We start from the raw sequence: 27,653 nt of genomic DNA on the forward strand, positions 1-27,653 counted from the left end.
GAGGATTTATTTTGATTAAGGAAGCAAGCTTTGCCTCAAGCAAGTCGTGCTGAGAGCTAGTTTGTGCTTGTAGTCCTCCAGGAGGACAAGAGAGAAGAAAGCAAACTTTTCATAACACTTGAGAGGGATAGGAGTTTCTCCAAAGTCAAGTCAAGAAGGTGGTCTCAGAAGTATGACTGAAGATCTGCTTGTTTTTAATGTGAATCATATGGAAAGCAAAAACTAAGTAGCGCTTTGATCACACCATTGTGGATGTTCCTGGTACCTGTATATATTTAAATGTCTCTAATATTAGATTTGTATTTTTAGCACTTACTTTTCCCAGTATATCCCTGGTACAACCTGCCTTGCATAGTCCATTTTCTAGTGGAGCATCTTTCTCTTCTGCACCCCAACCCACGGCAGGACCCCTTAAATTGCCACAGCCTAGATGCTTTATTACAGCTGAGCTTTAAAATACCTCCCTTGCATTAACTTCACTGCTTATCTAAGCTAAGCACAATGTAGGAAAAAGGCTGCAAAAGAAAGTTTTTGTGTTATATCAGACTTTTTCATATCTGCTTTCCTTATCCTCATCTATAAAGTGGTAGATAAACTAATGGTGGGATTCAAATCTTTTTACTACCAGTTCTGTGGGCGTGGCTTGGTGGGTGTGGCAAGGAAAAGATACTGTAAAATCTCCAGTCAGAGGTGGTATTTGCCGGTTCTCTGAACTACTCAAAATTTCCGCTACCAGTTCTCCAGAACTGGTCAGAACCTGCTGAATACCACCTCTGGGATAAACATCCTGTGGTTAGGTGGATTTAGTCTGCAGTCCCATTGCATCAGAGCAAGGTACAGTAGACGTGACTGATGTGTTACACTAATTTCAGGGAGGACCACATCTGACTGATTTGATTTAGCCCTATCCTCTGACTATTGGAGATGTTTTTGATGGCATTTCCCACAATTCAATTGACTAAGATGGCTGGAGTTACTGCGAACTGAAATCCAAAACATCTGAAGGGAAGCATGTTGATTTTCCCCAAAGTGACCTCTCTCTCCCAATGTTATACCTTGTATCAGTGGTCACCAACCGGTGGGTCGGGGTCCACTGGTGGTCCACAATAAAATTTTGGTGGTCTGCAGAGAAATGTCCCCCCCAAAGCCCTTCCCCAAAGCAATTAATCCAGGTTGTGTGGGAACACAAGGCTGTCCACCCACATGGCCCACCCACCCGCTGGCCCCCCACCCTTCAGCCAAGTGCAAACCTTACCTTGAGTAGAGCCACACGAGGTGGAACTGGAAGGTAAGACCAACGGCGGGGGAGAGAAATCCGCCCCGGGGTGGCTTGCTGATGTTGGTGGGAAAGTTGGTCCCATATTCCAGAGCTGCAGTAGTCACAAGATTGGCCCTTTGGTCATCCCGGAGCAGCTCCTCCAGTCCATGGCAGGCCACTGCACCCGTGTGGAGGAGCAGCTGCTCCGGGATAACCAAAGGTCCAGTCCTGTGACTACTGCAGCTCTGGAATATGGGACCGACTTTCCCACTAACGTCCGCAAGCCACCATCAGTCAAAATTCCTATTAGTGGTCTTCAGAATTTGAAATTAAGAATTTGGTGGTCCCTGAGGTCCAAAAGATTGGTGACGCCTGCCTTGTATTTGTCCCAGTGGTTGCAGAATTCCCTTGTTCCACACTGTACTCTCTCTTACAGCAAAGCTCAAGTACATGATGTGATGAAGAGTTTTATTCTTGTGACAGAACCTGATGGTAATTTGAGCTGAAGGGGAATAGCCCAAGGTCACCTAGCTGGCTTCCCTGCCTGAGGGAGAACTAGAAACTGGATTTTCATGCTCCTAGCCTAGCATCTTAATAACTATGTGATAGTGGATGTCTGACCTGCCCCCCCTTCCATGTCATTGATTACATCTTCAAATGCTCAAGGCATTTGATTGTAGCCTTCCATCTTCAGTGTATTACATTCTGTGCAGAAAGGTGAATGTATTATATAATCCATTTTGACAAGGAAATATCTCTGCAAAATTTGTTTCCTTTATCATGCTGTTCTCATAAATGTGTCTCGATAGGTTGAAATGGAGGCCTGACTGAAATGAACTGCTGTGGAATCAGTTCCGAATGCAGAACTGTGAAAACGCAGCTCAGATTCAACACACGGGGGCGCATTTGTCACATGCTAGTTATATTCCGATATGTACATAACAGAATCCCGTTTTAAAGATGGGGAATATTCCAGTGGTCAGACTGCTCCCATTTTGCACGATGAATTCTAATACACAGGCGTGGAATTACAAAATAGTCCTTGGGTTATGACCATTTGTTGAGGGACTATTTCAAAATTATGACGGCACTGAATGAAGGAATTTAGGACTCCTCAGAGCTCCAGCTGTCGCAGGTCCCTGGTTGCCTCACGAAGAGAATTTGAGTACTTACATCCTGGCATCCTGTGATCATGTGATTGCTGTTGCTGACCTTCTCTGCCCCCAAGTCAATGGGGAAGCCACAAAGAAAGGTGATAAGTCATTTGGGTAAGTCTTCTTCCATCTGGTTGCATGCGCCACGCCTTCCTTCGCCCACGGCTTGCTTGCACCCCCCAGTGCTCTCAGCCTTCTTGTGTTTGCACTCGTGCACCCACCCACCAGCACCTTCCTTTCCTGAGCCTCCCTACATGCTCATACAACACATATGACCCCCACCAATGCATTTCTTCCTTGGCCTCCCTGCAGCCATACATAGGCACCTCAAATCAGCATTCCCTGCGTTCCTAAATTCCCTCCGCACTACAGTGTCCCCCTCAACTTGCAAACAGTCTATGCTGGGCCTCCCAGGGCTTCCTCCATCCCCAGTCCTGTGACATCCCTTATCATGATCTCATCACTTAGCAGTGGCAATCTTGCTCCCAGTTGCTGTCAGAACTCAAGGGCTACTACCTGTGTCATGCAGGAAACACTTTGTTCTTTTATACTAAGGTTCATTACCTTACTGACTGACCCATAGGCTGCGTATGGAAATATCTAGAGCAATCCTTTCCAAAATAACTTTAAATCATTTCCTTTATGAGATAGTCTTCTGACAACAAACTCTGCGAATTCTTTAGTAACTGATTGTGTTACCTTGAAATTAAGTGTCCAAACTTTTCAGGCCCTTTGAAAATCCTCCAAATTGGCTGCCATTACCACTACTAGGGGCAGCCAATTTCTTGACATGATTATATATCATGGGAAACAGTGTTTCTTCCTGCTAGTCCTGAGTCACTTTGCATCTAATTTCAGGGGATAACCTCAGCTTCTAACCCTGTGAAAGAGGAGAAACGTTTCCCACCTTTTGTCTATATCATCATAATTTCATGTACTCTATCATACATCCTCTTCCTCCTTTCTGCCTTCTCTCCGATTTTCTTCTTTTAATGATCCCATAATCCCTTTGGGGTGGAGTCTGGGCAACTAAGTGGAGCTGAGTGTTTACTGGCCGGGTGCCCTTCCTGTCGCCAATGCGGAGTTTCTTTCAGCAGATATATTCTCATTGTGCCCAGAGAGAGAAACATCTGTCTCTACCTGGATCGAACTCACAGCCTCCTGATTGTGAGGCGAGAGCTCCACCTTTACTCCACCGCACCACTCCTCTGACTTCTCTCTGATGATTCAAGCAAATTATATCAATTTCGATAATCTTGTTGTATGTCTAAATCACACAGATTGCTTTTTTCCAGCCTTTCTAACTCTAGAAAATCTTAAGGAACAATGGCCAGAACTTTAATAGTAGTAGTAGTAGTAGTAGTTGTAGTAGTGTGGTAGAAGTAATAGTAATAGTAGTATTAATAGTAATCTTATGTGTAAAACACACCAAGTGTGTCTTATCATAGCTTTATATAAAATCACTTACTTGCTTTCTTACTACTGTAGTCTTCTTATTGTTTTCTTCCTAATAATACCAACCATGAAATTTGCCATTGGTAGAATAGCTGGATAATTTTTATCAAGGTGTCCATTATGATTCCAAGGTCCATTTTCTGGTCAGTTATTGCCAATTCAGATTCCATTAATATCTATATTTAGATATTTTTATGCCAACATGTATAATTTTGCATGCAGTTAACATGTGATATGTGAATGAACCATGTAAGACATGGTTCATGGCTTTCTTTGTATCCCACGCAAACTCAACCAAATGTGACTTATTCAACCAATGATGTTGTTATATGAAATATGAATCCAGTCACAAAGTCATTTTATAAATATGTAAAACAGATCTAATTTAAATATTTAATAGTTCAAGTATACTGCCACAGTATAGCATTGCTCATAAATGGTCATCCAATTTGTCCTGAAAACCTTGAATGGAAGAAGATCCTTCAACACTAAGGCATTTTTTCCACTTTTTATTTCACCTCAAACTGAAATCTTTGACCATTGCAAGCCAAATGCCTCCTGAAATAAAAAAAGATACCAAGAATGGCACAGCCTGGATCTGACAGGGGGAAGTATTTCATTTTACGTCTCAACCAAAATGGCACAGATGATGAAAAAAGGGTTGAAGAAAATGCCTTTCAGCAGTCATTGTTATTAATAGTTTGTCACTAAATATTTGTAACAAGTATAATGAAATGAAATGTTTTAGTATTTTTTAATCTTCATAATACCTGGATGGATCAGAGACTGAAACATTTATTCTTTTTTTAAAAAAAACAATGTAACAATTAATAAACGATGATTCTATGCCATCAAGTCATTGTTGACTCTTGACAACCACATTAAGTATATTTTCTCCATGACTACCTGTCCCTAACTTGATCTTTCAGGTCTTCCGATGATGCACTCTTCACCACTGCAACTGAGTCCACCTTGCTGTTAGTAATAGCAATAGCACTTAGACTTATATACCGCTTCACAGAGCTTTACAGTCTTCTCCAAGCGGTTTACAGAGTCAGCATATTGTCCCCAAACAATCTGGGTCCTTGTTTTACCGACCTCGGAAAGATGGAAGACTGAGCCAACCTTGAGCGGGTGAGACTTGAATTGCCAAACTGCAGGCAGCTGGCAGTCAGTAGAAGTAGCCTACAGTACTGCATTCTAACCACTGCACCACCACCAACTGTTAATTGTTCTCTTTTATTTCCCTCCACCTTTCCAAGCATTAAAAATTTCTCCAGAGAGCTAGGTCCTCAAATAATGTGTCTGAAGTAGGGACATTTTTGAGCCTAGTCATTTGATGCTCAAGAGACAACTCTGGGTTGATTTGTTCAATGGTCCATGACTTTGTTTTCTTGACTGTTTATGATTTTCTCAGGAGTCTTCTCCAACACAAAAGTTCAAAAGAACAATGAACTCTTCCTATCCTCCTTCTTCAAATTCCAACTTTTGCTTCCATAGAATATCACAAGAAAAAATATAAAATCCACTATCACAGTGTTGGCACTAAAAATGAAGCTGATTACAGAAGGGCATTAAATGGATGCTAGGAATAACAGGGACGTCTTATGTCAGGAGAGAAAGACATGCAGAGTCTATACTTGAGAAGGTCCACTGCCTTGTGGGTGGCCATCCCCTTTCAACTATTTGTAGCATTTAAAATCGTTAAACTCCCTGTTCTCACTCCCATTTTCCAAAAAAAGGCATTAAACATGACAGATTAACAGAGTTAGAAGGGACCTTGTAGGTCTTCTAGAATCTAGTCCAACCTCCCACCCAAGTAGGAGACCCTACACCATTTCTGACAACTGACAGCCCAATCTCTTCTTGAAAGCCTCCAGTGATGAAGCTCCCACAACTTCCGAAGGCAAGCTGTTCCACTGGTTGATTTTTCTCACTGTCAGAAAATGTATCCTTATTTCTAGGTTGAATCTCTCCTTAATCAATTTCCATCCATTATTCCTTGTCTGGCCTTTGGCTGCCTTGGAAAATAGCTTGTCCCTCTTCCTCTCTGTGGCAGCCCCTCAAATATTGGAAGACCGCTATCATGTCTCCCCTGGTCCTTCTCTTCACTAGACTAGCCATGCCCAGTTCCCATAACCGTTCTTCATATGTTTTAGTCTCCAGTTCCCTAATCATCCTGCTCTTCCCTACTCTTCTCTTTTTCTAGAGCCTCAGCATCTTTTTTATACTGTGGTGACCAAAACTGGATGTAGTACTCTAGGTGTGGTCTTACTAAGGCTTTATAGAGTGGTCTTGATTGTATCCCTCTGTTAATGTAACTTAGGATTGCATTGGCTTTTTTTGGCTGCCGCCGCATGCTATTGGCTCGTATTTAACTGGTTGTCCACTAAGACTCCAAGATCCCTGTCACAGTTACTGCTATTAGGACTAGTTTCACCCAGTCCAGTGGTGGGATCCAAATTTTTTTACTACCGGCTCTATTGTTGTGGCTTGGTGGGTGTGGCTTGGTGGGCATGGCAGGGGAAGGTTATTGCAAAATCCCATTCTCTCCCCATCCCACTGACCTGATTTCCAGCTCCCTTCTCCTGTGCAGGGCAACAAAAGAAGACCCAGCCGATCAGCTGGGACTCATGAGGCAGAGAATAGATGGGGGTGGGCCAGTTAGAGGTGGTATTTGCCGGTTCTCTGAACTACTCCAAATTTCCGCTACCGGTTCTCCAGAACTGGTCAGAACCTGCTGAATACCACCTCTGACCCAGTCTATATGTGTACTTTTGGTTTTTCTTGCCTAAGTGTCCTTGATTGCAGGAAATACGACTTCAGCAACAGCAACAGTGGTCAATGTCTGGAATACTCTACCTGACTCTGTCGTTTCTTCCCCAAACCCCAAAAACTTCAACCTTAGACTGTCTACTATTGACCTCACCCCTTTCCTAAGAGGTCTGTAGGGGGCGTGCATAAGCGCACCAACGTGCCTATCGTCCCTGTCCTATTGTTTCTTTTATTTTTCTTATATGTATCCATTTCATGTATTCATAACTATGTTTATGCTTTTGCCTGTTATCTTGTAAGCGATTGACAAATCAAAATAAATAAATAAATAAAATAAAGTCTAAGACTTTACTTTTCTCCACACTGAATTTCATTTTGTTAGGTACAGCATAGAAAGATGACAACATACAAAGCACAAAAATCCCCGAACACTTTATTGTTGTGCAAATGCAGCATATTATTAAGTAGGTAGTTAAATATATTTTCATGCAAGTGCATGTCTTACTAGAAGGCCTTTTTTTTTTTCTAAATGTGCTATCATCTATCTAACTTACTGGTTATTTTTTTTCTCCTAAGATTTCTTATAATCAAAGCAATTCTTCAGACTATGTTATTTTATTTGTTTCCGCTGAATGTATTGGTGCCACCAAAAAATACATGTGGATTAAAAATGTCATTTAAAAAAGGATCACCAGCATCTACTGCCTCTCCAGAATTTCTCCAGGTACTTCAAGAAGACAGTGAGGTTACTTCTGCTGATTAATATTAACTATGAATAATGGTCAATTGGTTGGAAAAGAATGGATTGAATCCGGGAATGTTTTGAATCCAGATCCTCTGTGACATAGACTTGGATATTGAGGGTAGGATTTTTATTTTCATATTAGCCTTTTATTTCAGTACTTTGGGACATAACTTGGATTTTCAATTCCCTGCATAGAACTCCAGGACCCATATAAGAAGGGCAGCTAAAAAAAGAAACTCAATTCCAAAACAAGTAAACCTGTCCATAGATATCATTCTCCAAGTATCTGCATTATCCAAGATAAAAAGTTTGGTGCCTCTTCGTTGATGTTCTCTCTTGGTGACTTGCTCTGTTCTCACCGCATGTAGTTATACCTTTCTGATATCATAAAAATCTTTTTTTCACCAAGTTTTTGAATAGGTTTGTATTTTAAACCCACATCCTATATTGCCTGTATTGTACATTTTGCTCCTTGTTCAGTCATTATTGTTTTGGAACACTTTTGTTCACATACCTAATGATGACACAAAATACTGCGTTGAATAATAAATGGGAGAGTGCATCTATATTTAAATTTTTATGTGTGTTTTTTCTCATAAGAATTATGTTCTCTGCACATGCACAGGGCTCTCTGCGCACACAGAGACACACTAAAATGATTTTGGAAAAAAATGTTTTGAATTTTGAAATTGTGATGGGTTTTACGTTTCTGCAAATTTCACAATGAGAAGATAGTTTTTCTTTAAAAAAAAAAAACACAAATCAGGCACTTTCCATTATAGAATCCAAGCACAGAGAACACAAGAGTATATATTGAGCTAAAAATCAGCGGATTGATTGGATTTCTTGTTTAAACCCAGGAACTGGCTTCTCAAAGCTGAAAGATTCACCTCCAGCCACTTTCTGTTGGTTAGTGAAGAGTGGAATGGGTGCATCCAAAAAGCCATTCACTGGGTTATAAACAGGCTATGAAATAAACCTTAGCTTAAGAGGACATGCCAAGTAGAAATGAGAGAGTGAGGCTGAGTTTGTCCCTAGTGTGTTCTTATCTCCCAGGCATGGGTCAAAGTCTTCATCTTATTAATTATGATATCCTGACTGATTGCAAAGTTCTGCTTTGAGGGCTGCTACTTTCTCTTCAATAATTCAATTGAGTATTTCACGTGACTTCTTCTGTGACAGATGCAGAATGACAGGTTCCTGCTTTCTCTTGCTGATCTCCTGGCTTGCTAGAGATCAATGGCAATTTTTTTCAGAGTTCAAAGCATCAGGGGAGAGTCATTCCTCCCCTTTACATAACTCCATCTATTTTTCATCTGTATGCCCCCATCCGCAATCGCCCCCAAAGAGTACTGCTAGTGATACTTGGAGCTAGATTCATTTCAAGCAGCACTGGGAGACAGAGAGGTTGGAAAAAAAACAAGCTGCATTCTGCAGAGATTCGAAAAGAAGGCGGGGAATGTATATCCTCTCCTGGGAGGGCTATTAAATGCCATTCCTGCATATTGGAGCAGAGGTAGTTAGGGGGACAAATAAGTGCTTTCCATTTCAGAACATAAGCAAATTCTACTTGTTTTTCCAGATCTCGTGTGTGTGTGTGTGTGTGTGTGTGTGTGTGCGCGCGTGTGTTTGTGAGTATTTTCTTCCACTTTGAAAAATTTAACCATCCCTATTGCCCACTGTTTGCAAAGGAAAAAAAAAAGCATCTTCTTTCTTAATTGGGGTCATTTTAAGCCACCAAAACCTTCAGCTAACACATTGGGCAAATCTCCCAGGAACCCATGCTTGTGCTTACAGCCTCTTCATGACAATACAGGCCTCCTTGGAGAAGCTGAAGGAGGAGGATGCTCCTCCTCCTCCTCCCCCAATTAAGCACAAAAGCCAAGGTGGGAGGAAACTCAACCATTGGGGTGAAATGGAGGAGAGAACTGGCTTCTCAAGGGAAGGATTGCTTAAGATCTTTAGCCACCCAGAGATGACTGGCGTAACTTCAGTTGTACTAGAGGTGGTCAGTCCCACTTCTTTGAAACCCTAGAGTTAGCCCCATGGCCTCAACAGTTCTGATACATTGCAAGGCTACATGGTAGGGAAAGGACAAATATATCCAAGAGCTGCATTTCGCCACAGCAAACGTGTGTACATGCACGTGTTTGCGTGTGCGTGCACCTGTGCATGTTGCTAAGTGTTAAGGGAGCTGTCACTTCTCCTTCTGCTGGTGATAGTCACTTCCCACACTGAGCACAGGAATAAGCAGTCCAAGCAGCCACCTCTTCCCAAAGACCTCCTCGAGATTCTTCTTCCAGGGCTGGCCTTTGGCTGCCACCCCCTTCCGCATCTGGTACCGTGTTTGGCCTCGCAAGATCAGCAACATTTGGTGGCAACAGAAGCCGGCACAGGCAAGTCCAATCCCCAGCCAGAGGTATAGCATGAGGATAACAAACATCTCTGAGCTTAGAAGAGCTCCTGCAAATGCCAATGAGAAAAAAAAAGAAAGCGAGAAAGAGATGGGTTATTTTATCAATTCTTTTTGCACTGCAGACATTCAAGCCAGGAATTGTCAGGTTGAGGATATCTAACTATATGTGTTCGAGTTGTATATCAACATTTCCTAATCTACTCCTCACAAAATGTGTTAGATCACAACTTCCAGCCAGCATTGCTATTAGTCATTCCGAGTGAAGGTGGGTGGCAATTTTTATCCAACACTTCAGTCTTGTGATTGTATATTAGTGGTCAGAGACCAAATAAAAGCACATGAATGCGAATCAGATAGAAACAGGAATGGAACTGACTTAGAACATAGAATAATAGTTGGAAGGGACCTTAGAGATCTCCTAGTCTAACCCCTTCTCAAGCAGGAGACCCTACACCATTTCAGACAAATGGTTGTACAGTCTGTTTTTTGAAAGCCTCCAGTAATGGAGCACCCACAACTTCTGAATGCAAACTATTTCATTGGTTAATTGCTCTCACTGTGATGAAATTTCTTAGCTTTTGGTTGCTTCTCTTCTTGGTTAGTTTCCAACCAGTGGTGGGATTCAAATTTTTTTTACTACTGATTCTGTGGGCGTGGCTTGGTGGGCATAACAGGGGAAGGATACTGCAAAAGTCAGAGGTGGTATATGCTGGTTCTCTGAACTACTCAAAATTTCCGCTACCGGTTCTCCAGAACCTGCTGAATAACACCTCTGTTTCCAACCATTGTTTCTTGTCTCACCTTTTGGTGCTTTGGAAAATAGTTTGACACCCCTCATCTTTGTAGGAGCCCACAGTCCTAAACCAATAAATGGAAGAATGGAAAGGCAGAGCCATTTGGTTGCCAATTTTACTAAAACCGTGAACATCCCAAAATATTGGTTGACTACATGGACAAAGTAGTCATATTGATATTGCCTGAAGTGCTGGATGCATCTAACTGAAAGGAATGAAAGATAATACAAAAATGAACCTTAACCTGAATATCAGCGTTCTCTGGAAGTTGGCTTGATGACATCAGTAAAGAGTAATTGAGAAACATCCACCCATTACAATTGCCACAGGTATGCTACTTTCCTGTCCAGACTGACATTCCCTGAGGTAACCTTAAAGGCCACCAGCCAGTGCCAGAACCCTAAGTGAATGATGTCATCCATTCATTCACTTTCTCTGTATATACACCTACCACAGAAGGGATAGATCATTCTTCTCCGCATTTAAATCACTTGCTGGCAGATTTGAGATTAGGTAAAGAACTATAGCCGGTTCCCCCTTAAAGAAAAACAACAAGACCCCCCAGAAAATACTGGTTTGCAGGGTCAGCCCCCAAGTTCACCACTATCACACAGTATCATACCTATCATTAACCAACACTATCAAACTACAGGGAGTTCTCAACTTACAATGGTTTCTTTAGTGACCATTCAAAGTTACAACGGCACTGAAAAAAGTGACTTGGGACCATTTTTCACAGTTACAACTTTTGCAGCATTCCCATGATCATGTGATCAAAATTCAGAGGCTTGTCAACTGGCTCATATTTATGACTGTTCCAGTGTCCCGGGGTGACCTGGTCCCCTTTTACGACTTTCTGACAAGTAAAGTCAATGGGGAAGCCAGATTCACTCAAGAAACCATGTTACTAACTTAACAATGCAATGATTCGCTTAAAAAAAAGTAGCAAAAAAAGTCATAAAATGGGGCAAACCTCACTTTACTTGAGCCACGGTGGCACAGTGGTTAGAGTGCAGTACTGCAGGCTACTTCTGCTGCCTGCTGGCTGCCTGCAATTTAGCAGTTCAAACCAGGCTCAAGGTTGACTCAGCCTTCCATCTTTCCGAGGTGGGTAAAACGAGGACCCAGATTGTTGGGGGTAAAACCACTTAGAGAGGGCTGGAAAGCACTATAAAGGACTATATAAGTCTAAGTGCTATTGCTATTGCTACTAACAAATGTCTCACTTAACAACAGACATTTTGGGCTCAATTGTGGTTGTAAATTGAAGACTACCTGTATATGCCCCAGAGCACTCTGTTCCTCCTCATGCTGTGTTATCTCTCTTCTTTATATCCTCAATGTTAAATGCTGAAAGATCAACACTTGTTTTGCCCTCTCCTTCTGGATCTAATAGAAACAGGCAAGCTGTTGGACAATCATGGCAAGGCAGAATATGCAGGGATATTCAGAGGCATTCAGTCACTGCTGGTTTGCAGAGCATAGCTTGCCAGTAGCAGACTCAGAAACAGATGTAAGCTACTGATAGCTAGTTATCCCATTACAGTGAGCAGAGTTTGAAATATATTATATTATCTCCTTCCCAGATAGCTAGGAGGGGAGAAAAGTATAAAATTAAAGCTGTAATGAGAGCCAGTTTAGTGTAATGGTTAAGACTAGACACTGAGATGGTGAGTTCTAGTTTGACTTTAGGCACAAAGCCACCTGGATGACTTTGGGTTAGCCCTACGAAGGAGGCAATGGCATTTCTGAAAAACCTTGTCAAGAAAACATTCGAGAAAGTCTCTGACAACTGGATCCAATTGAATACAAGAAAAAGAAAAGAATATAAACACCCTGAAAGGAAATAGCCCTATAGAACGTAACCCATTAATACACATTTTAACCCCAATGGAGCTAACCTGCAGGTATATTTGCATAAGATTGTCTTATAAATATTTTATTTTCCAGCATTCTCTTGATTATAATTTAATTAGAGTAATTTTCAACATAACCAGTCAATTCAGGTAAATATAATTCATTTTCAGTAACAGCAACTAGTGTTAAAAAAAAAGGGGGGAGAGGATTCTTGCATCTTTCATAGTTCAATTTCTGCTGAATTTCTCCTTTCTGTACAATTATTAAAGATGTAGAAATCTAATAGAAGATAATATATTTTCCTCTAAAGTCCTTGGTACTCTCTGAGCTTGGTTATTTGCTCACATACTGGACTAATACTGCAATATCATCAGTGCAAGTAATTGTTGAGTTTGCTCTCTGTTTATATACAATCGCTTGCCCTGCCAGTATTGGTGGGAGTATGGTTTTTTCCTTGGTAGTTCTTCTCTGATTAGGATATTGTTTTCTGCTTGATTGTTTGTCTGGTGTTAATCCGTGCTAAACTAGAGAGGATGTGTTCTTGTCTTTTTGTTTCCTTCTTTGCTTTCTTTATTGTCTTTTGAATGGTGTACACATAATCCCTACTCATCTGGGTGTTGCCTGTTGGATAGGATGTGTTTTGGTCTCTTTATTTCCTACTTAGCTTGTTTATTGCCTCTTTTGAATGCTGTGTACATGTGAATAAACCCAGATAATCAGGGATTACACCTAACAAACAATCAAGCAGAAAACAATATTCTAATCAAGGAAATACTAAGGAGAAAACCACACTCGCCAACATTGATAATATTACCTAATCAGATAATGAAATGTTGGCAAATAAACAGCCATGCTCCGAGAACACCTAAGACTTCATAGCTTTTTTTCTTTGCACTTGGCTACCCTAAACTACTAATGTATCATATTTTACTATGGACAGTCTTGTATTTAACTTTGTCTTCTTTTAAAACAACCGACTGATCTAAATGGGCATATAAAAAAGAATGACAAGAAAGAGAATCAGGAATCCTGAAATCAATTTTTTGGAGCCAGCAGCTGTACAGCAGATTCAGCCACGAGAAATTCTTTGATCCCAGTTTAATATTGATACCTACTTAGTTTGTCTTATAGTAATGATTTCTATATTTGCATATATAATAAAATTAACAGCATGAAGACATTCTGCAGTCTTAATGTCCTCACTTTTTAAAGTGATAGGTTTCTTTCTCTTTTTTTGCATTTCTTAAAGTATCATTTGATTGGGTAAATAAAGGGGAGAATTCCAGATTTACAGATTTTCTGCACAAACTCTGTAATCTCTAGAAAGAATTAAATAGAAACGTGTGGCATATGACATGTTGCAAGCAGCATTATCCCCTTTGAAGCAATCAGGAGATGTTCAATGTTGCTGCATTTAATTCCTCATTTTGGGACTCTGCTAGGTTGCCAGATATGCTAAGCTTTGACAGTTTGAGGCTGAGATATTAATTCTACTACAGACACATGTGAGCTAGACTGGAGAGTACAAACAATTGGGTCTGGAGTCATTTTGCACATTAACACTGAATTATCTGTAAGAAGCAATGAAGATACAACAGAAATAGACTTTTTCTGCTTGCTTTCGTCATGTTTCAGCATCTTTTCTATGATCTTGTAATAGCCACATTTCTCATAATTACTACCACTACTACAGCCATTCCAACTCTATCACATGCTTGATGCCCCGTAGCTTCTTGTTGCTGCACCTTTCAGCTTTCAAGTCTTCTGGAGAACTGTCCTGCTGTGGACCATTCTCCTGCACAGCGATTTAAAAGGGAAACTTCAAAGTGAAAGTTTTAATTAAGAAGTTTAATTCATTGTGAACAGTGATCAAAGTTTCTTGTACCACTATAGCTCTTCACTAATTTAGCAGTGTTTGGAGTGCTGCTTTGTGAAGGATCCTTTATTTTAATCTAAGTTGTAACCGATTGTACTTTATATTGTACAGTCACTTCAATCCTCCTCCTTTGCAACGAGTTTCTCCAACCTATACTCCAAAAATCTGTTCACAAAATCAAGATCATTAAAGATTACCTAATCTCTCCTTAGCTCGAATGGTTTTTGTTTGATTGATTGGTTTTTGCTGATCTGAACTAACACTGCTGGTAGAGAAACACATTGTGGTTGGGTACTAATATAACAGACATAATCAGAATGTCTCTTTTCCAAACCTCATCAGGTCCTGAATATATTTGCTTTGATCAAGGAACATATGCATCTTTCTGAAAGGCCTGCAGGCACAGATCCAGTACTTCTATTACAGTAAAAAGGACAAGCACGATACAACAGGAAATCTCTTTGCACATGGAAAGTTTCCCTATCAGTTTAAAAGAAAGACTGGGTTAAAATCTGTGCAACCAGAATAGATGTTTGATTAGAATAATCTGTAAACATTTTTAACATACATACAGGTCATTCTTGCTTAATGACCATTCACTCAGCGACCATTTGAACGATGAAGTTATGGCAACACTGAACAAATGGTAGCTATGGCCAGTCCTCCAAGTTACAGCAGCTGCAAAAATGCCTATGGTCACATGATCAAAAATTGGGCACTTGGCAACTGGCCTACCTTTATGACCACAGAGTGCACTCTAACTCCTCCCACTCACCTATCTCCCCCTTCATACCTGCCCTTTTGGCTGCCTGGTGCTCTATTACTGTTGCCTGATTCCTGACCTCCATCTTCTTCCCACCCCTGGCCCAGGATCCAGGAACTGGGTGAGGGTGTGGCCCCAAGATGCAAATGGTGAGCATGGCAGGGCAGTGGAGCTTCATCTGTTGAAGGGAAGTCAACAGGCCCAACTATGGAGGAAGTACAAGGGTGGAGCTGTCAGAGGAGGCAAGGAAGTGCTATGGACAGCAGCTCCCCAGGCAAAGGTGGCAGCTGTCACTTCAACTAGAGAGCCGCTGCTCACAGTACCTTACTGCCTCCTCCCCAGGTGGGCCAAGAGAGCGTCCTTCAGCAAACGAAGACTCTGCCACTTTGCCACAATCACTGCATGCCTGGATCTTCTGGGGCTTTGTCCTTGTTATTTAATGGATCTTTTTTTTTTTTTTTTGCTAGCATTTGGGGCTATATTATGTATTTACTTTATATTCTACTTTTCTTCCAGGATCCCATGGAACCAAGTATATTTTTTTCTGTTTAGTTTCCACAATAATCCATGAGATGGGTTGTGCAGAGGAATATTAATTGAAATATAGACGTCCAGTGTAACCCCATGGCTTTAATGGGCATTTGAACCTGTGTCTTCTCCCTCCTACTTCAAACCTCAGCATCTATCATCCTGTAAATATCACTTGTTCGTTTCATAAGGAAATAAGCTCAGCCAATAAACACCTCAAATTAACAAAAGTGTTTTGAAACTTGGGCTCTTAAAAATACAAGGTACAACTTCTCCTGAATAGATGTCCCCTGGAATGAAACTTGATGAAGTATTCTTGCTAACTTATGAATATCAAAGCCCCACATTCTTTCATTCTAGCAAGTAGGCCATTTACAAAAAACTGTGTATCTTTGGTTAAGTAGGATTTTAATTTGATATTTTCATCCTTGATTATATGGATCCAGTAAAAATCTCATTTAAGAAAACTGGATGTACCTAAATAGTACAGGGATCGATGGAATGAAGTGACCTATTTACAAAGCGCACCCTGACTAAATATAATCAATTGTCACTTAAAAGTAAAGGTAAAAGTTTCCTCTGTCCAGTCTTGTCCGACTCTAGGAGGCAATGCTCATCTCCGTTTCTTAACTGTGAGAAGACACTTCTGTGGCCAGCATGACTATATGCCAAGATGCACAGAACACTGTTACCTTCCCACTGAAGTGGTACCTATTTATTCCCATTTGCATGCTTTCAAACTGATAGGTACACAGAATGCTGGGGCAAGTAAGAGGAGCTCGCACCGCATCACACGGCACTCGGACCTCGAATCTGAGCTACCAGCTTTCCAGCTGACAAATTCAGCAGTCAATTTAACCGCTGAGCCATCACCGCCTCCCCCCCCACACATACACACCTTTATCACTTTCCTTTCTCTTAATCTTCCTGATTATAGAAGAGCAGCATGTAATCATCCATCAGCCTGGGGCGAGTGGCATTCCATGCCATCTGCTATCTGTGAAGAATATCATGGCAGGACAGAGAGCAATCTTGTCCCAGTGGAAAAATTAACACCAAGGAGTCTACTTTGCCTACCAAGTCAAACAAACACTCAGCTCTGCCTCCTACTGACAGTTCTCCTGAGTCCAGAGAATAGCACACCTTGGCCACTCAAACAAAGTATGATTAGTATTGATCCTAACGATTTCCAGATCATTACTCTTCCGTCCCCCATGAAGATCTCATTCTCTCCATCCCTTTCTCCCACTTCCCCAGTGTAATCCTAAAGCCAAGCTCAATCTCTCCCCTTCTTTCTCATTAACATCAACCCCTCCAAGAAACAAGTTTTCTGAAAATCTTGATAATATACAGCAAGCAAATCAAAAAGCAAATCCAGACATTTTTCCTTATTTGCGATACCTGATATGGATTAGATAAGAATGTGATATTTAAGAATGTAAGCCAGGGTGAAATTTAGATAAATTTAATTATAGCTGCCTTGAATTCCTAAAGGAACAACTGGATATGAATCTAATAAATAAATTACTAAATAGCCATGGAGTAGGATCCCTGATGATTTTCTCTCTTAAATGGCACCATAGTGATATAAAAATAGGGAGGCCTGGCAGGCAAGTGTATTAGGCTTTGGTTTCCACATTTGCCAGGCTGAAATAAGTAGAAAATTACCATTGCTTGGACTTTTACTTTTAAACATATTTTAGTTTAAATTATTGTGCTTTAAACATCCTTGAGATAACAGGGGAATTTTCTTCTACTGTATAGAGCTTCATGCAACGTTAAAAGTTTCCTATATTCCTCATGAAACTTATAACAATAGAGTACCTGCAATTCCTTCAGGGGTTTCTAAAAGGTCCTTTGCAATATTATCATCTCAACCAAAGAAGAGATTGTCAAGAGAATGTCAGGAAGAAAGGTCAGAATCAGGCCAATTTAAATTCCTATCTATAAAGGTTGAACCATAAGTAGCCTCACTTTCCTCTGTGGCAGTGGTGGCTAACCTTTTTGGGCTCCTCTGCCAAAAATTGTGCACGTGCTTGTTCACGCGCGCTCATGTGCCAGCACCCAGAAGGCAATGCGCATGCCCTCCCACGCCCCCTGTGCATGTGCACGCAATCCCCTGCCCCCTTACCTGCACTGCGCCTCCCAGCTCATTTTCGGCTGGTTTGAGGCATTTTTCGGCCTCTCAGGCTTGAGGAAAGCCTCTGCAGCCTGAAAAATAGGCCCGTTTCACCACTTCCTGTATTTCCGGAAATACAGGAAGTGGTGAAACGGGCCTATTTTTCAGACTGCAGAGGCTTTCCTCAAGCCTGGGAGGCCAAAAAGGCCTCAAACCAGCCGAAAATCAGCTGGGAGGCGCATGTATGTACAGTGAGGTACGTTTGCCTGCGGCTCATGTGCGGGCACAAATTGTTCTGCATGCCTGTGGCATGCATGCCATAGATTCACCACCACAGCTCTATGGGCAGTAGGCACTCTAGAAATGGATGCTTATACTACCTTTTTACTTGTTTATGAAGATTCTCAGTCATCCAGGTCATGGTTGTCCCAAAGGTGTTTTTTCAAGAGGCAACTGGATTTTCTGGTTTTTCTTTGAAGACGTTTCGCTTCTCATCCAAGAAGATGCTTCTTGGTTGAGAAGCAAAATGTCTTCAAAGAAAAACAAGGAAGTCCAGTTGCCTCTTGAAAAAGCACCTTTGGGACTATCTTTTTACTTATATCATTTTGGATACAAGTGGCAGCCAGTGGCATTTCAACCTCCAAGATCTATCTGTAAAGCTATTTCTTCAACATTACATCACCAATTTCTATTATTTGTCAGATTGATCTCAAAGGAACAGGAAGAGAAGAGTTACAGTGGGTGAGACCAAAGTTAAAGCATCTTGATTCCAGTTTTCCATCTTGTTTTGATCTATCAGATTATAGTCCAGAATATACACAGAGGAAACCCTGCACACAGCAAATATTGACACGGTATGAAGATCTTGACCTGTTACTTGTGCTCTGTGTTTAGTATTCTGGGATAAAATGCCTCTGAACATTGCTTATTTAGCAAACATTTATATCAGGAATTGATGGAATTAGGTAAGAATGAATTTACTAATTTCCACTATTGTGGAAAAGCACATCCTTCTGTCCTTCTACTGATGCTCATCAAGTTTCATCAAGCCCTTTAGTTACAGTGTCCTCATGAGGGACAGGAGAATCACACTTTTCATGGTAGCAAATAGCTTTCATTAACTGTGACAGCTGTAACAGTGGCAGCTGGCTCCTTCAAAATACTTCTATAAACGTGACATTAATTTAACATTTTTTTTCTAAATACAGTGTGTCCTTTCATTCTTGTCAGGTTGCATCATGAACAGTTAAGAAAAAAAAAGCCCAGACCAGTCTTTTATAAAAAGCAAAAAAATAGTTATGTATGATTAGTCTTCTGGAAGATGGATTTGCAGTAGCATATAAGGAATTTGAAGAAAAATATTAATTGGATTCCTGTGCTACCCACTTTTATCCCCTGGTTCTATTGGAGGAATTGCAGGCATATTTTCTCCCCAAAAGCTGCAATCTTCATATGGGGTCATGATTTCTAATCTTCAGTAGCAGGGAAGTCATTTGCTTTGCTACCTCCTCCAAGAACAATATAAATCTTCTCTACTCCATTTACTGAAAAATACATGCAGCTATTTAGTCTTGTTGAAGTAAGCAAATAAACAGATTAATTTTTAAACTGATGACTCATTCTGAGTAAAGTTTATAAAAGCCAGTCTACGCAGCTTCTCTACACTTTAATACCTGAATATATTTTTCTTCCCAATGGATAAAGGGCGATTTCCTTATGATCATAATGAAACTGTTGCTAACAATGGTGTTAGAAATGCTAACCCACAATGATGTCTTTGTATTCCATGCTAGTGTTGAAATCCATTTTTGGCTACCCAATTTGTAACTCAGCTTTCCTCAGTTTTATGCTCCTCAGTTGAGCTGGACTTCAACTCTTACTACTGCAATCTGCAAACATGGTAATTGTACTTCAGCACATAAGGGATGTAGGCATTCAGTTGGAAAAAGATGCTGAAATTTTTCTAATTTTAATTTTCACTCATTGTTTCATCTGGGTTTTTATACAATAAATGCATAAACATAAGAGAGAACTATTATTTCTTCCACAGGATCTAGCTAGTAGAATTCAGCTTCTCAAGTTGTTGCTATTCCTACTATGAAAATGATCTTTATTACTGTTCCTGGGATTTATCTATGTAGGAAGAAAATCTTGAAAAGTGTGGACCCTTCTCACAGATTCAAGCATTTTCAAGATGTTTTTCTGATCACGGCAAGCTTGGAGCTATGACTTGTGAAAAGAACTTGGTATGTACTGATAAGGCAGCAATTTAAATGGAATTGTTGCAGCTGAAGGTAAACAACATGAAGTCACATGCTAGATTGGATAGTGGAGTGGAATCTCAGTTAGTAAGGTGGATGGCCAGATTAATACATTATTAACATATTATTATGTTAATAACAATAATAATGATTCTACAACAACAAAAGACAGAGGTGCTATTTGCCCAGAAACCATATCATTCTCCTTTGGTTCTGTTATAACCTGGTTGGGTTATCACTCCCTGAAAGAGCAGGTACATGATTTCTGGGTCTTTCTAAACTCTTAGCTACTGCTAAATAGGCAACTGGAGGCCACGGTTAGGGTGGTCTGCATCAATTGTAGCCCAACCTAAAGCAGGAGGCATGGGTAGCAATTACTCACATCCTCATCAACTCTTGGTTAGATTACGGCAATGTATTTTGAAGACTACCTAGACTTAGAATTGGTTAAGAATGCAACAGCCTATTCTCTGGTGACTGAGAGTCACTAGAATGATATGAAACCAATGTTGTGGATGCTACAGTTGTCAATAGACTTCTAAGGGTAAATTGAAATGTTGGTTTTCTCTTATAAAGAACTATATGGTTGATATCTTAATATCTTCAAGATTGCATGAGTCATACAGAGTCAACCATTCTAGTGAGTGCTTGCTTCCTGTTCAGGATATTACATATCAGGAAAAAGAATTTGAAATATTTTTCTGTATGTGCTCAATCACTGTGGAATTGCCATTCCATGGAGTGTGAATGGCACCTTCTCTGCCTTTTGAAAGGTATTCAAAACTTAATTGTTTCAATCAACATTCAGTCTGTGATTTCACTTACAGTGGAGAATTAGAGCAATTGTATTTATTACAACCGAAGATAAAATTACATGGTTTTCAGATTTTTATAAGTATATAAACAGCCAAGAGCCCCATTGGAACTAATGCTATACAAATACTGTAATAAATGATGACACAATTACATATATTTCAGCATCAGAATAATTCATGTCTCACATATCTAAGAGAAGATGCTGTGAAAGAAGAAACTTTCTAGTGACAGCATAATTTAGTTCTCTTTCCCTGTCAAGGCTCTTCCTGTCATCAGATCCTCCGGGAAGCTACATCATTATTTTAATTAAAGCAGATCCTATAATCTTGCAAGTGTCAGAAAGCCTGCTGAAGCCCATAATATGACTAATGCAAGCAGAGGCAATGATAACGCTACACGGTTCTACCCGCAAGAGAGATCTGAGGAAGAATGGAGTTCATTCTGTATCAGGCAATTACGGTTAAGAAAGATCTTATTGTACCATACGACTATTATTAAGTGTTGTACCTTAGGATTCTTGACTCTTGACGAATGTATCTTTTCTTTTATGTATACTGAGAGCATTTGCACCAAGACAAATTCCTTGTGTGTCCAATCACACTTGGCCAATAAAAGAATTCTAATTCTAATTCTAACATGGGATAGTATAAGGTTCCTGCCTTGAACAGGGGGTTAGACTAGAAGATCTCTGAGGTTCCTTTCAGTCCTATGATTCTGTAATTCAAATGTATCATGGTATCTAAAAACCAAGCTGGGAGCATTTATTCATAATAAAACAATAAAGAATCCCCATGAACACATTCTAGGTCAGTCTGCCAATGGATATCATGTACATATAATCATGTTCCTGCCATTCTTTGTAATCCTTTCCTTTTTCCATCCCTCCATAAGCTTTAGTAAAATATAGAAAGATTATACAGACAATGTCCATCAAAAGAGAAAATCTTTTGTTTTACCCAGTTATTTTCAGAACTGAACCATAAGGTATTATGCAAAGTATTCCTTATCCTTCATTATTTTCTATGCTTTGATTCTTGGAATTTTCTACTAACAGCAGTGGTTGGAGGAATTTTAGAACAAAATCTGGTACTGGCTATGAAGTTCAAAATCAAAATTTATTTCATATTAAAATACCTGAAGAGTCAAATTGATATATACATGCTATGTACATTTATCCTGTACATGTTTATGCAGAAGTTTCACTCTCAAAAACATTTAATCCTAACAAATGTATTGAGTAGAAGAACTAAATAATCTCATTCTATATGTACCTTCTCGGAAATAAGTCTTTCCAAGTTCCAAAAATTGTATTCTTTAGTTAATGGGTTTTAAATGGCTCACACAGATTTATGCTTTTATTCTTAATTTTTTATACATTTAATTCTGATCATGTGAAATGGGTATGTATGTACAGGATATTGCTAGACGTTTTGCTATTTGAGCTAATACAATACAATTAATCTTCACATACATATTCTCTGACTTGTATTGGTATCTGAAGTTTTCTCCGACTTGTATTGGTATCTGAAGTTTATTCCTTTAAATAAAAATGTAATAATCAAAACATATTGCCATGAAGTGGCGGCTGCATGTTGGCTACTTGTAGGATAATTCTCTCAATCATACTCTGAGGAACAAGTTCTCCTTGAAAGCTATTATGGTGTTAATACACTTGTCAACTTTTGAATGCTGTGTGGCCATCTTTCACCACCTTTCAAAGCTTTCACATGAACAATTGAATGAGTGCTCATGCATTCACTTCAAGCAATTTCATGAAATCTAGGAATTTTTAGTGTTGGCTAAACTTTGTTAGAAGATAGTATTATCAAAAGCATAAGATCTCTGAGGGATCAGGCCAACCTCATCCCATCCAGCACTCTGTTGCCATACAGAACTAGTGTCTATCGGAAACTCACAGCAGAACATGAGTACAATATCACCTCCTACTCATATTTCCAACCAACTGGTATCAGGATTTTACTCCTCCAAAACTGAAGGTAGCAAATAGCAATCAGTCGTATCCACCATCAGGAGAAGCTACTAATATTCTTATTCTTCGTGAATGTGTCCTTCCCTTCTTAGCCATCCAGAGTGCTGACCATTGCTATAGTTTCTGACTGCAACCATAATTAAAGTCTGAATTACGTCTTCTTTTTTTCTCCATCCAGCATCTCCTGCAATTCAGCTTGATTATATGACTCTGAATATTATCACTGCAAGAGAGATTGGTGGGAGAAAAAAAACAACCCAACATCATCTTATTCCCTTATCATCTCAATGTGAATATTGCAGATGTGCCCCCCCTTTTAAAAATTCTAACTTTAAAAAACAAAGGAACTGTGCCAATTTTCCTTATTTTGTAAACAACAACAACAACAACTAACTGAAGAATTGTTGCAAGAGGAGAAAAAGGAGTGAAGATACTCACCTGAGAAGAACTGGCTAATAGAGTGAGGCAGAAGAGTTAGGAAAGCCAATGGGCTGGCAAAGGAAGTTGAGAGTGCAGCAGAAATATAAGCCACCCCAGCCACCAGGGAATCAAGGCAAGCCAAGGAGGTATACAGACAGAACATGATGAAGTTCCGCATATTACTATTCCCAATGCAGTTCCCTGTGAAGAAACAGTGGTGGTCATGCCTCTGGGTGGTTCGGGCACACAGTCTACAGAAGTGAGTGCCAGGCAGGGCTGAAGCAGGGGACCTGTTTCCATCTGGCCACTCAGCCACCCCTTTGGCTCCTCTAGCCAAATCTGGGCCCTTCCCCAGGTCCTCCTCGGGGGAGTTCTGTATTACCAGGATATAGTTGCCCAAAGCATTAGCTGAGAGGTACAGAAAGAGAGACCCATGCAGCAGAGCAGAGGAGAAAAGTGGGGTGGTGGAAGGGTCTTTGAACATGCTTGGAATGAAGAGGAAGAGCTGGAGGACGAAGGTCACTAAGGAGATACAGAGGAAGTAGGCTGGAGCGACCACATTGAGAAACCTGAGCACTAGCATTGTGGATTACATTCCTGCAGGGGAGAGCAAGAAGAGAACATGCATTACCACCAGCAACCTCACCCCTCCCCTTGCTCTTTCCCAGTCATGTCAGGCTCCATACCTCCTTCGCCAGTTCACTGTTGGGGAAGGCAAACCCTTCCTACAGCCCCTTCTCCTTCCCCTCTGCTTGCAGGCAATCCCCTCTCCTCCTTGTCCTCTTCACTTCCTGCTCAGTCAGGATGCAAGAGATCCTCAGAGAGAATCTTTCTGCTGTACTTTAGAGGCACCACTCGGATATGATTACAGCGTTTGATGGGTAACACTGGCTCTTCCTCTGTCCCTGCCTATTTCCCTGGCAGCTCCTACCCTTCCTGGCTTGAGTTCTCTCCATGATTGCCTGGAAGTGCATTCCATTGACTAGTGAGCTTACTTTAAAGCAGGGGTCTCCAACCTTGGCAACTTTAAGCCTGGAGGACTTCAACTCCCAGAATGCCCCAGCCAGCAAAGCTGGCTGGGGTATTCTGGGAGTTGAAGTCCTCCAGGCTTAAAGTTGCCACGGTTGGAGACCCCTGCTTTAAATCGAGACGTGGGGGGATTCATTTCAAAGTCTGCAGTTCCAGAGTCCCTCTTCTGTGCAGGATGTCCTTCTTACTATTACTAATAATTGCGCAATGTTATTGAATAATAGTGGGGAGTTGAGGACTGTTCTAATCTGCTGCAATAGAGATGGTGAACAATGCTCTAATTTAGCATTGAAAGCCACAAATCTTCTCAGCTGCTGTCTGGACATACACATAATTAGGAAATGCTGCAAACAGCTGCTGAAGTGCTGCCCAGCCTCCAGCAGTGCACTGGGAAGGAACTCCGCCACACAGCCAAAAGCTCTTGCTTTCTTCTCTCTGTCTGGCTGCTGTGACTGTGCAGTCAGTTCACATTAAAAAATGAAGCTACCAAACGTTCTCTTCCAGACACCCAAACATGGAGGCTTTCCTATGACTATTTCTCACCTCCTCCCCACCCCACTTTTCTCACAGTGTCTCTAGGCTTCGTTCTCTGTTCCAAAACAAATCGATGTACGACACATACATAAAGCACTCAATGACAAATCTTTAAAAGACAGGGTTCTTTTTAAAAAAAAAAAGAAAAGAGAATGACTGCAGTAAAGAGACCAATACACAGAGCATTCTGTTTCCCTAGCAGCAGTCCTGGTTTTCACACACACACACACAACACACACACACACACAAACAGACACACGCCACCCATCCACTGTCTCTAGTGAAATGCAAACTTAGGAACTGCATTTCTCCAAGAAAAGACTCTTATGGCTTTAGCCATAGCACACAGCTTAAAACAGCAAAGAACTTTTCTGGGCCAGCACTTTAATCCTGATGCCAAGTGACTTCCTTCTCCATTTGTGAACTCAGCTTTGTCTGGTTACCTGTCTGCCAGGGTTATTAAATAACCTTGGAATCCCCTTGCTAGTAGCCTTTATGGATTCCCCCACCCTAGCGTACAGATACACACACACACACACACACACACACACACACACACACACACACACACACATTTACAGAGACTTACCTAGATGCCTGAAGCCGAGCAATAGGTGCTGTCCATTCAGCACCGTCCTCCTTATGTGTCCTGGCGCCCCCAGGCCAACGGCTGCTGTTTTGTCAGCAGCAGCAAATGGGAAAAGCAGAAGGACTCAGAGAGCTCCCGTTAGAAGCATCGCCGCTGCCACCAGCTCTCCAATGCACAGGGCTCAGTGGGGGTCCTCCCTCTGCAGCCCCCACAGGTTCCTGCTTTGTCTTAACAGGGGAGCTGTCCTCCCCTTCAGCGCCCTGATGTGCGTTCGCCTGAGGCGCGCCACAGGGAGCTGTCCCTTCGGCACCACCAACAGCCGCACTCTCGCTCCCTCGCTGGAGAGGCGGGGGGATAAACAGCGGTCTGTGAAAATCCGGAAGAGGTGAACCTCTACCTGGAGCCCTTCCAGGCAGCCTCCCTTGAACATATAGCTGAGCCTAGAAACTCAGAAAGGCAATGACCTGTGGAATAAGGAAGAAAAGACAAGTGTAGCACTTGGAGTTCAACTACATTCTCTTCTGTTTCCTCCCATCCATTTCAACCTTTTTTTTTCCTATGAGGGGTGATCAGAGGCTGATGAAAAGCTTCAAGCAGGGCTTAAGGGCAATCACATTCCCGCAGGGTTGCCCTCTTTAAGTGTCATTTATTACTGAAAGCTTTGTTGTGTTTGTCACTGGTTTAGCACATATTGTAAATGTCTTCCAGATTGCTTTGAAAAATTACAGGGATGAGTAATCATTTCTGGACCAAAATAATGACAAAGTTTGAGACTCTATTGTATAATTAAGTCAAATCCAATTTCCACCTAATAGGGGTTAATGAGCACTGAAACACTGTGTACCTCTACAAATGCTCCTTTCCCTAATTCTAAATATTAGTCCATACTGGATCAGGCAGTTCATGAACTTGGCAGTTATGATGGAATTGGATAAGTCTGGCTGCACAGAAATCCGATGACTGATTCAGAGACTTTTTTCTTTCTTTAGCCTAAATTGAAGCATTCCGAATGTGAATTGATACATTGCACGTATCTCTTAATTGGTGGTGCAATTATTGACTTGCAAGGTAGTTTTTTTTACATATCACATCTTGGAATGGAAAACATGAGCATGCTTGGTATAGAACTGGGATTTGGTTGTGCTTGTGATCTACTGAACAGTACTACTCTTACTATTAGCAAGGAATGCTGCATATGCCACAGATATATAGTACCTAAGTCTAGAATCTAGCCTAGACTTTCTCCCTCTTTCTAGAAAGCATGTATGTATTCATTGATCATGGCAGATTGATGAACAGCAGATTGATGACTATGGTTTTTGAAACATTGCAGCTTGGAATATAAGGGGTGTAAATGTCAAAGAGGAGGAAATGAAAAATGAAATGAAAAAGAAATACAGACACATTGTGTGTCTGTGAAAGTAAGAGAAAGGGAAATAATGTAAAAGAGCTGAATGTTTTTACATGGGATGGATTTGAGTGAAATGTGCATTTAAACATGAATGAAATGGATAAACCTATAACAGAAAATATGCAATTGCTATCAGCTGATGGTTGTGTGTATAAATTAAACTAGGAATCCATAAATTGGTGATGGTTCTTATTATACTTAAATGATGGGATAGTAGAGGAATTAAATATCAGTTCTGGTTAAAATGGTGACATTTAAAATGAATGTAATTGGGGTGGGTGGAGGAGATAAAGTTTCTTCTGAGACAGCTATAAATGGATGGATGGGAACAGAGAAAACTGGCCCATTTGTAGACCCAATACTGAATAAAGATTGTGATTTATTTGCTTAAAAAAACTATGCTTGTTTTGAACTCATATTTATTGTATGTCTTTTCATTCTTCCACATGGAAAAGGAATGAAGATAAATCTAAAAGCATCATATAATTGATTGGACAATTGGAACAATAACAAAACCAAGATAATTATTGGAGGATACAAGGAAGAATAGAACAGCATAGAACAGAATACAATTCTTTGTTGGCCAAGTGTGATTAGACACACAAGGAATTTGTCTCCGGTGCATAACCTCTCAGTGTACGTACAATAGTGATATATCATTATCATAGTCATTGTAAAAATACATTCATCCTAAAACATTAGATACAACACTTGGTGATAGCCATGGATACTAAATTAGCAATCAATATAAATCATACCAGGATACTAAGTCAGCAATATAAGTTGTAAGATAAAAGCAACAAAGTTATAGTCATAAGAAGATAAGGAGATAGGTAATAGGGAAGATGAGAATAATGATGGTA

General features: G+C 40.6%; 1 protein-coding gene across 1 annotated transcript; it reads right to left on the minus strand.

Moving 5' to 3' along the window:
* Window positions 1-7,025: 7,025 nt before the first annotated feature.
* ZDHHC22 (zDHHC palmitoyltransferase 22) lies at window positions 7,026-25,712 on the minus strand. Its single transcript, XM_087951956.1, has 3 exons — window positions 25,380-25,712; window positions 23,246-23,824; window positions 7,026-9,850 (listed from the first exon to the last, which is right to left on the minus strand). Exons 2-3 carry the CDS (start codon window positions 23,808-23,810, stop codon window positions 9,585-9,587), a joined length of 831 nt encoding a protein of 276 aa, XP_087808082.1. The 5' UTR covers window positions 23,811-23,824; window positions 25,380-25,712; the 3' UTR covers window positions 7,026-9,584.
* Between the last annotated feature and the right edge of the window lie 1,941 nt (window positions 25,713-27,653).

Source organism: Notechis scutatus, chromosome 1 (assembly GCF_049901735.1).
Source record: "Notechis scutatus isolate UNSWTSFEM ecotype Mainland chromosome 1, rNotScu1.2, whole genome shotgun sequence".
Taxonomy (NCBI): domain Eukaryota; kingdom Metazoa; phylum Chordata; class Lepidosauria; order Squamata; family Elapidae; genus Notechis; species Notechis scutatus.

Coding starts and splice junctions, on each gene's coding strand:
- ZDHHC22 (XM_087951956.1), bottom strand. CDS start 23,810: ATGCTAGTGCTCAGGTTTCTCAATGTGGTCGCTCCAGCCTACTTCCTC. Junction 9,851..23,245: donor TATTAGCCAGTTCTTCTCAG/GTGAGTATCTTC, acceptor TGGCATTTGCAG/GAGCTCTTCTAAGCTCAGAG.